General features: G+C 45.6%; 1 protein-coding gene across 1 annotated transcript in view; it reads right to left on the bottom strand.

Moving 5' to 3' along the window:
* LOC125047179 (homeobox protein engrailed-1-B-like) overlaps window positions 1-10,000 on the bottom strand; it is a 10,714-nt gene that overhangs the window by 2 nt on the left and 712 nt on the right. The window contains exon 2 of the mRNA XM_047645298.1: window positions 1-1,672. This exon is cut by the window's left edge and continues 2 nt beyond it. Within this exon, the coding sequence (XP_047501254.1) occupies window positions 1,350-1,672 (323 nt within the window). The 3' untranslated portion in view covers window positions 1-1,349. The remainder of the gene's footprint in view (window positions 1,673-10,000) is intronic.

Here is a 10,000-nt window from a genome sequence, read left to right as displayed (position 1 = left end):
ATTAACGAAAAGTTTTATTCGACAACACAGACATATAAATAATTTAAACATGTATTTACAGGATATAGACATCTGGAATATACAGTATTTACATATGACTTGGCATAAAGTTCACATCCTTAATGCTTTTACAAAATAAGATAACAAACAAAAAAAACAAGGTTTCTGAGGCAATGCAACTTTGTGTTAAATTAAAAGCTAATTTGTACTTTCCAGCAAAAGAATATCATATACTTTAAAAACTAACGAGTTTTCCAATGCTGAGACTGGCGGGGTAAAGAATATATAAGTATTTGTATATATATCTGAAGAGAAAAATAAAAATAAGAATCAATGTGAGATCCTTGCTGCATCCTAACAAGGGACCGTGAAGTCTTCCGAGGAATTCTTTTCGGGGGAAGATAATGTCCTGCAGGTTGACGACACACTGGAGGCCTGAGAAAATCGTCCGAACGTCCACAGGAGTGACTGGGCGCACCTGTGTCTGGGTGGAGGGAGGGAAGGGGTTCAGACACCCTTTGGCGAAGGGGAAAGGGGTTGGATACCTTCCGGGGCAAGGAGAGGGGGGTTTGGATATTGTTTGGGGAGAGGAAGAGGTACAGGTATTATTTGGAGCGAGGAAAGGGGGGGTTCAGACACCATCTGGAGCAAGGGGAGGGGATTCACGATGTATGGCGCTGGTCCCCTTTGAGCTTTAGGGTTAAAGGGTTAAATAAGGGAAGGGGTAAGCCGCGGTTTCCTCCAGGGATGTGAAGGGATGAGGGGAAGTGAGAGACAGATTTGGTCGTTGCGTGGCAAGACCCTGTCTATTCATGGCCGACGTCTCGCCCATAGGTGTTTTGCACGACGCTGACGGCAATAACGGCGGCAGGGAAAGCGTGGGCGGTCACTGGTGTTGCGGCTGAGGAGAGACTGGGCGGCGAGGGTCAAGGGAAGGGGGGGGGGGGGGGCGCTCGGAGGGCGAGACTGAGACGCTGACAGTCTGACGCGGTGTCGCCAGGAGCAGAGTTGTCTCCGGCGCCTCACAGCTTCGGGAACTCCGGCTTTGTCCGCCATTCATGGGCTGACAGCGAAAGGCCAGAACAAGGGCGAGGGAGAGCGTGGGCGGTGGGCAGCGTTTCGTCGTGGGCTCAGCCACGTGACGCGCCACGACGAAGCTGAGGCTCAGGGCCCCAAAGACGACAGGGCGACGTCGCTCCTCGGGCTGTGTGCTCGTTGCTGCTGCATTGACAACAGTTGAACTGGGAGTGCGCGCGCGCGGGCGGGCGGAACACGAACTGGTGTCGCGCGAGAGCTAGCTAGCTGTCACAAGTTATCTGGTTGAGCCAAGATCGCGGCTCCGGTGCGCCCTAGCAGAGGTAGGGGTCGTCCTCGTCGACGGGCACGGTGGAGTGGTTGTAGAGGCCCTGCGCCATGAGGTGGGCGGCCAGGCCGGAGGACTTGGTGCCGCTCGCCTTCTTGATCTTGGCGCGCTTGTTCTGGAACCAAATCTTGATCTGGGACTCGTTGAGGCCGAGGTCGCGGGCCAGGTCCTGGCGCCTCTTCTCCGTCAGGTACTTGTTCTCCTCGAACTCCTTCTTGAGGCGGGCGAGCTGCTCGGAGGTGAAGGCGGTGCGGGGGCGCTTCTCCTCGGGGTTGCGGTCGCGGCGCTTGATCCTGCGGGAGCGGGGACCTGGGGGGAGAGGGCGGGGTCAGTGGTGCTGCTTGAAGGCTCAGACACGCTAAAGTAATCTCCTACAAAACCCTTCATCTTTCTACACAAAATCACAAAACAAATGGTATCGATCGTGATAATAACTGCGCGTAATGTCTAGCGTCTCCATTTTCTTTTCCTCTTCTCGTGCTAACTTCTTTCCCTCGTCGAGCTATCCGCCGAATACCAAGAAAACGGCTTAAGCGGCTTTTGCCCCGAAGCCTAATCCCCCGCCCGCGAGACAACCTCGACGGGCATCATCGCCGAGGGAGTGCCAACGAGGTGACTCTCTCTCGCTAAGCTGACGATGACGATGCCTACGAGATGCCACCTTCTGGCACTCCTAGCTTTCTCTCGCTTACCCCCTTCACCCTGTTCCTCTAGCTCTCTTACCCTCCTTCCCTTTCCCGTCCCCTCAACTGGCCCTCTTGGTTCATCCTTCCCCCCTCCCTCTCCCTTCCTTCCTTCCCCCTTTTCCCTCCCCCCCCCCTTCACCCCTCCACTAAGTGTCACAAGCTCTCAAAACAAGCCGGCTCGACGCACTGCATACTAACTAGATATCCCCCTCCTCCTCCCCTCCCCCCCCCAACTTCCCCTACCCCCTATCCCCCACCCCCCACCCTCCGACGAGACTTCATATAGCATTAATATTCATCGTCGGGGCCGCCAATAACTTCACCCACGTAATTCTATCGAGTGAGCGGGAGTGCCGGTCGTCCGTCGGTCAGTCGGTCGGTCGGCTGTTCATGTGACTGAGGCGAATACGCTTGCTTAGTGTCTGTCTGTCATTCTTTTTTTTTCAAAGGAGAGAGAAAGAGAGGGAGAGAGAGAGAGAGAGAGAGAGAGAGAGAGAGAGAGAGAGAGAGAGAGAGAGAGAGAGAGAGAGAGAGAGAGAGAGAGAGAGAGAGAGGATTGACGTGTATTCAAATCTCTGGCGCAGGAAAGCTTAATGAGATTAAGTTCAGCGACACGGCATTCGGTAACAGAATTGAAAGAGAAAAAAAACGAAAAAAAGAAGAAGAATAATAAGAAAAAAAAAAACGAAGTACTCTAAGTAAGCGGAGAAGAATGATTAGACAAAAATGCGTAGAGAAGAAAAGGGAAAAAAAAAACTTGAAATGAATCACTAAGCGTTTGAATATTTTTCCTCTCTCTCTCTCTCTCCCTCTCTCTCTCTCTCTTTCTCTCTCTCTCTCTCTCCCTCTCTCTCATTCTCCTCCCTCGCGGCTCAGATGGGATGAGCAAATTATAACGGAGTGGATCTAAGGCCATTACGCGGTTGGGGAAGCGCTTATCGCCGCGGGCCAGCAGCGACCCAAAAATGAGGCGGCACTTGATAACGTCCTGGGGGGGAAGGGGGGGAGTAGGAAGGGAGGGGAGAGACGAGAGGACAGGCGAGGGGAGAGGCGAAGGGGAAAGGACGGGAAGGAGTAGGGAGGAGAGAGGGAGGGAAGCGGGGAAGGAGGAGACAGGAGTGGGGAAAGGAGAGGGGAGGGAAAGAATCACACCCCGCTGCACGCTTCTGATTTATGGCATCACTGACACGGGGCGAGGACATTTTTACATCCGAAGGGGTAGGAGGGAGAGGGAGGGAGGGAGAGAGGGAAAGGAGGTGTGGGGGTGACCGACCCTCTTCTTCCTAGTTAATAATGATCATAAAAGAACACCTTCACCTTTTCTTCTCTCACCTTTTTCATTCATTTCTTTTGCAATTCTATCAACTTTCTCTCTTCTTGCCATCTAACTCTCCCTCTTCTTTCAACTGCGTTTCAGAATCTCTCTCTCTCTCTCTCTCTCTCTCTCTCTCTCTCTCTCTCTCTCTCTCTCTCTCTCTCTCTCTCTCTCTCTCTCTCTCTCTCTCTTCCCCCACTCTAGTTATTTTGCATAATTGAAATACAAGGCGAATGCCCATGTACCTGATCTAATGAAATCACTTGCTTTATTCCCCGACAAGACCGGCCCGTGACGAAACTGCTTGATTACATGGAATTCTTGACGCTCTTTAATAAACATTTCCGAGGGAAGTGGGAGAAATAAGGAAAAGAGGAAGAGAGAGAGAAGGGAAGAAAGGTGTGGAAGCGTCGTTTCTTTATTTTTTGAGGAACGAAAGGGAGGACAATGTATGGGGTAGAAAACAAAATGGCTGTAGACGAATCTTAAGACACAGAGAGAGAGAGAGAGAGAGAGAGAGAGAGAGAGAGAGAGAGAGAGAGAGAGAGAGAGAGAGAGAGAGAGAGTCATCAGCCAACAGAACAGTTTGATTCCGAGACAGGTTATTACGGCAGAGGGAAAAAGCAAGAACTCTCCCCCTCCCCCTTCCTCCCATTCCCCCCCCCCCCCTGCCCCCCCCCTAACCGCTAGCAGAAGTCCTCATGCCCGCTGGACTTAATGAATAACTAAAACAGCAACTTACTATGCAAATGAGAAACAGCGACAAGAATTTCATTTGAACACTGCCCCTTCCCGATTGCAACCCTGCCACGAATACTCGACAGGGAGAGAGGAAGAGAAAGAGAGGAAGAGAAAGAGAGTAAAAGAGTGAGAGTGGAAGACGGTTAGAGAAAGAGAGAAAAAGAGTGAGAGTGGAAGAGAATTAGAGAACAGAAAGTAAGAGAAGAAATACAGAATAAGAACTTTGACGAGCAAGCGAGCAAGCAAAATAAATATGAAGAAAGGGAAACAAGGAGAGAGATAAAAAAAAAAGATAAACAGAAATAGATAAAAGAGGAAAAATAGACGCGAATCACAGCAAAGAAAAAAAAAATCTTCCTCGACAAGCAAGCAAGGAAACAAGCACGGAAAGTGACAGAAGGAGGAGAGGGAGAGAGAGGAAGGGGGGAGGGGGAGAGGAAGAATAGGTCGCGAGTTCATTTTTCAAGATTATCCGCGCGTTCGGTTGGGTCGGCTTAGTGCCTTATTGAACCAATAGATGGCGCTGATCCGATTAATCCGCAGCAGTCATTGATTGCGGAGGTGGGAGGGGGGGGAAGGGAAGGGGGGGATAGGGGAGAGGAAAGAAAATGAGCGAAATGAAGGTTTGGTATGGCACTAAGAGAGATAAAATAAATGATAAGAGGAAGAAATAGAAATACGATAATAATAATGATACTGATAATAATAATAGTAATAATAATAACAAAAACAAAAACAATAACAACAATAATAATTACAACACCGCACAACGCAAAACGGAAAAACAAAAATATATCACCAGTAATAAAACAATAAATCAGCGCAAATCAACGCAATAAAATGAAAAGCGAATAATTAAAAGAAAAAAAAAAAACCATGTCAAGCTCAGAAGCTCACAGAAGCTCTCTCAGTCGGGTCAAACAAGCAGACCTCGACGTGGAATCAATTCGGTCGTGTTTATACCAAAACATTTTAACAATTAAACGCCAATAAACAGGCATTTAGCTTCACTCCTCCCTCCCTCCCTCTTGCCTTCTTCCCCCCCCCCCTCCTCCCTTCCCTCCCTCCTCCTCCCCTTACCACCTGACCTGACCTGACCTCCCGCTCGTCATTTGTCAGCTTAATGGGCAAGAAATCGGCTTAGTCAATTATTCTTCGTCGTGTGTGTATCATTGGCCGGGGAATTAGCATTATCGAGCTGCCCCCTGCCCCCCCCTACCCCTTACCCCTTACCCCTACCTACCACCCTTTGCCTTATCCTTCACCCTCCCCTCCCTACCCACCCACTCCCCTCCCCATGAGTATTGTAAATAGACAAACTACACGAGCCTTTTATCCGGGAGTCAGAAGGGTGAAGGGGTGTCACAACCATGGTTACCCCCCCCCCACTTCCCCGTACCCCCCTTTCCCTACCCACCCTCTACCACCCTAGGCCTTCATCTCTTACCCCCCCCCCCTCCCCACCCCTCCCTTCTATCGGTTTGATCACAATGACTGGATTTTTTTTCTTGAGGATTGTGAAGTGAGAAGGATTATTTGCAATGTATGTGGATATGCACGTGTGTGTGTGTGTGTGTGTGTGTGTGTGTGTGTGTGTGTGTGTGTGTGTGTGTGTGTGTGTGTGTAAATATATAGTAAAGATAGCGATATCTTATCTTATTTCGTTTTTTATCTTTCTCGTTTTCGTTCCCTCGTTCTCACCGCCGCTACAAAAGAAAATTAATAACAACAATAACAATTTGCGACGCTATGCATACAGGAAGAAATTCACCAAATCCCAAATTCTCATTCAAGTCGCCGATTAGAAAAAAAAAATCAGAAAAAAAGATAAAAAAAATACAATCAACTGAATAATTACTCTGATCAGTCATTACCATTATCATCGGGAAGCAAAGTACCGCATAATAACGCGCAAGACAAACCACACACGCCAGGCTTCCCACTGTGACAACAAACGAACAGCAAACATTACTAAATAAACCTGGAAAAATTAGGACAGACAGACTAATGCTTTGCCGATGCCGACGGAGTGAGCGACGGCGAAAGGCGATGTTTTAAGATTATATTATCATTATATTTAAGTAAATTTCTATTTTTTTTTTTTTATCTATTTACTTGGCTCGTTGTATATCGTCGGAGAAAACGGAGACCATCCATCGACGAGCTTTCCACGCAAGCCGCAAACGCACGCGAACGGCAAACAACGCACGCAAAACCAATCCCGCGCCATGTCAATTTTTCCTTTCTCTCTCTCTCTCTCTCCACCTTACTCCCCTCCCCCCCTACCCCTACTTTTTTTTTTTTGAGCTTGAATTTCCCTTTCTTTTAAAACAAGCAAGCACAAGCAAGGTCTCGGCTCGATTTCCTATCCGGTTCTGCCCGTAGAAATTTATGGGTTTAACGGCGGCGCTTCGGCTCGTCAGGCAACTTGGGCGGCCGAGGTCTTTCAAGGTGGAGGTCGGCCTCTGAGGCGGGCGGGATCGCGGTCTTCAGTGCCACGGCCTTTGCTGTTATTACTACCGTTATTGTAATTATTTGTATTCGATATCATTATCAATTTTTTTTAATTCTGTTATTATGGGTAAGATTATTTTTGTTTTCGTTATTATTATTGTCAGTACTATTATCATTGTTTTTATCACTAATATTATTATCATTACTGTTATCATTATCTGTTAACTGAATTATTTACCAACTATTTTTTTAAATCGAAAAGAAACTTGGGCAAGATAATTAAAACAAGAACTCTCGTTTTCTCGCCTCTTATTATAATAATAATAATAAAACAAATCTTTCGATCCCTCTTCTTATGAGAGTGAAGAAACAAAAACAAAACAAAAAAAATGTTCTTTGTCTCGTCGCTCTTACGCCCGCCGGCTTTTAATCTTACGAATGGATTGTTGGAACTCCCGAGTACTCCCCCCCCCCCCTACAACTCCACTTACCCCCCCCCCATCCCCCCACCAGGAAGGACCCCCGTATGCCTATCTAATATTCTCTTTTTGCCACCCTATTGACCCCGCCGGATGAAATCGTCGGGGCAGGAGCAGGCTAAGAAACGGCTTTGATTAAGGTCGGCGTTCCCGGGCCAATAAGGTGCGCGCATCGCCCTTAACATCCCTCGGTCTTACGGCTTGAAAGGCACTGAGAGCCATTCACTCGAGGAGAAGGGAAGGGGAGAAGGGAAGGAGGGAAGGGGGAGGGAGGGAGGGAGGAGGGAGGGAAGGGAAGGGAGGAAGGGAAGGGAAGGGGAGAAGGAAGGGGAGGGAGGGAGGGATGGGGACCCCCAGCGAATAAAATCAAGAAGGGAATCCTGACACCCGGGATTGAACAAGTGACAATCGCCAGTTCATTGTTATCCAAGTAGTTTGTTTTAGGCAGCGTCCTGGTGTTTCTCAAAGATCCCGCTCAAACATTTCCTTTTCATCTTAATACATTTATATATATATATATATATATATATATTTATATATTTACATATATAAGGAAAAAGGATGATATTTATTTATTTTATATTTAAGCGATACTTTTACTATAATTATAAAAATATTTTTTTTCACCGAATCCAATTATTTTTAGAGATCGAAATATTTTGCCTCTTCGATAACACCATTTACTTGCCAATTCCCTTCTTCCCTTCATTCCTTCCTCCTCCTCCTCCTCCTCCTCCTCCTCCTCCTCTCCTCCTCCTCCTCCTCCTCCTCCTCCTCCTCCTCCTCCTCCTCCTTCGCCAGCCACTCGAACGAAAAGTGTAATTGATCGGAGTGACTTGAAGAATTCCAATGAAACCGAAAGATTCCCTTCGCGTAAGGTCGGAAAGTGCCTTTTGAAATTTCCCTTTTTTCTCTCTCTCTTTTCCCTTTCTCTGTATTTCTTTCTTTGTCCTTCTCTTCTCTCTCTTGGGGGAATGAAAGGCGTGAGGAAAAAGGGGGAAGGATGTGTGTAAATAAGATGATAATAATTTACGCTGTGGGTGATCTTCCTCAAAAAAAAATAATAATAATAATAAATTGCTGGATGTTGTCGATTTTAATTTACGGATGAGTTCGCTTTATGTTACGTAAATATTTAGTCATTTTAGCGCGTGAATTATCGTTGTTATTAACGCTTTACTTTACATATCAACGGATAAAATATTACTCATTACGAAAAAAACTTACATATAAATTAATCTTAAACCTAAAATCCACAAACAAAAATACCCAACCCAAAAACAAACCAAAACAAAAACAACCACAAAACAAAAATGAAAAACCGAGCAGGAAAAAAAAAAGACAAAATTCCCAGGGCTGTCGGAACGGGCAAGGGAGCGCGGCATGAGCGGCGGCGGCGGCGGGGAGCGCGGCGGAGAAGCGGTGGTGAGCTGTTAGCGAACAATTTAGCGCACGGGCCCAACGGACCACCCACGCTGACGGGGCGTTCGGGCGGGCAGATGGGCGGGCGGCGAGGAAGGAGGGAAGGAAGGGAGATCGGCGTGAGAGAGAGAGAGAGAGAGAGAGAGAGAGAGAGAGAGAGAGAGAGAGAGAGAGAGAGAGAGAGAGAGAGAGAGAGAGAGAGAGAGAGAGAGAGAGAGAGAGAGAGGGAGAGAGAGAGAGAGAGAAGGGCAGGGAGGGAGGGAGGGAGGGGGAAGGAGGAGGTGATTTCTGCTGTAGGAAATCGCTAGGAAAATTGACTTTCCACTTCACTATTTATGCTGGATTTTTTTTTTTTTTTTTCAAGGGAAGGGGAGGAGGCCGGAGGTTGGAATGTTTGAATTTTAATGCTTTAATTATGAAATATAATTGTTTAACTGTATTGCCGATAGATCGTAGTGATGATGGCTTTAATCGGGTAAATGGCGATAGAGTAATAAATAAAAATAATATCTATCCCATATTGATAATAATAACATAACCCCAAAATAATTTATAAATATAGTTTCCTCGTCTTTATTTCTTATCCCGGAACACCCACAGCATAGATGCACGAAAAAAATATTAATAACCACAATTTTCTCATTCTTATTACCTAACCCAAATCATCAACAGACACATGACCCCAAATACTCTAAAAAAAAATAATTTATAGATATATTCTCCTTACATCTGCGCAAATGACCCCGATAAATGACATTAGGGGAGGCATAACACATAGCTGATACTATTAACACTCTCGTAAGAACTGACCTCATGTGACCTAATATGCTCTACGGCGCGTTCTGACCTTAGCTTAATTAACTTCACTAATGGTAATGACTACTTAGCACGGGCGGTTACATCATCCCTGGGTAATTAAGAAGAATGGTTGAGAGCTAACACTTTTTTCCCACTATTGTCTAGTCTAAAAATTCGGCGCTTAGTTATGTGTGTAATTTGTTGATGGATAAATATATTAGGAAGATGATTATATAAACACAATTGCTATGAGAGTATATCGATATGCTCACAACGCTTTAACGTCTATATTATTGTTTAGAAAAAAATGTTTATCCACTGCACAAATGCATATAACCATTTCAAGCTTTCATAATAATTTTATTTATGAGATATATATCTTTTGAAATAGAAAACCCGGATTAGTATGTATATTATTTTTTCTTCAAAGTAGTAATGAATATACCGTCGTCACAAAATATTTTTTAAAATCTATCAGTGATATATTATAACGTGATTCCTATGCTATTGAAAGAGCTGATATGTGTCTCACCGTCATCTAAAATTATTTCGTTATTATCATTATCGATACCATAATTTTTATGACCTTATATATGTATTTTCCTGTCAGTTGTCTTGTGATTTTACAATACTCAAATAAACTTGTTTTATAATCAAGCGCAAAGAAAATAACTTGCACATCACACTAACAGTCCTAAGGTTAAAGTTAACACTTAATTTCCAAGGAGCTACCTAGCCACAC

This window comes from Penaeus chinensis, chromosome 40 (assembly GCF_019202785.1).
Source record: "Penaeus chinensis breed Huanghai No. 1 chromosome 40, ASM1920278v2, whole genome shotgun sequence".
Classification (NCBI taxonomy): Eukaryota; Metazoa; Arthropoda; class Malacostraca; order Decapoda; family Penaeidae; genus Penaeus; species Penaeus chinensis.
This window is presented reverse-complemented; position numbering and strand designations above follow the sequence as displayed.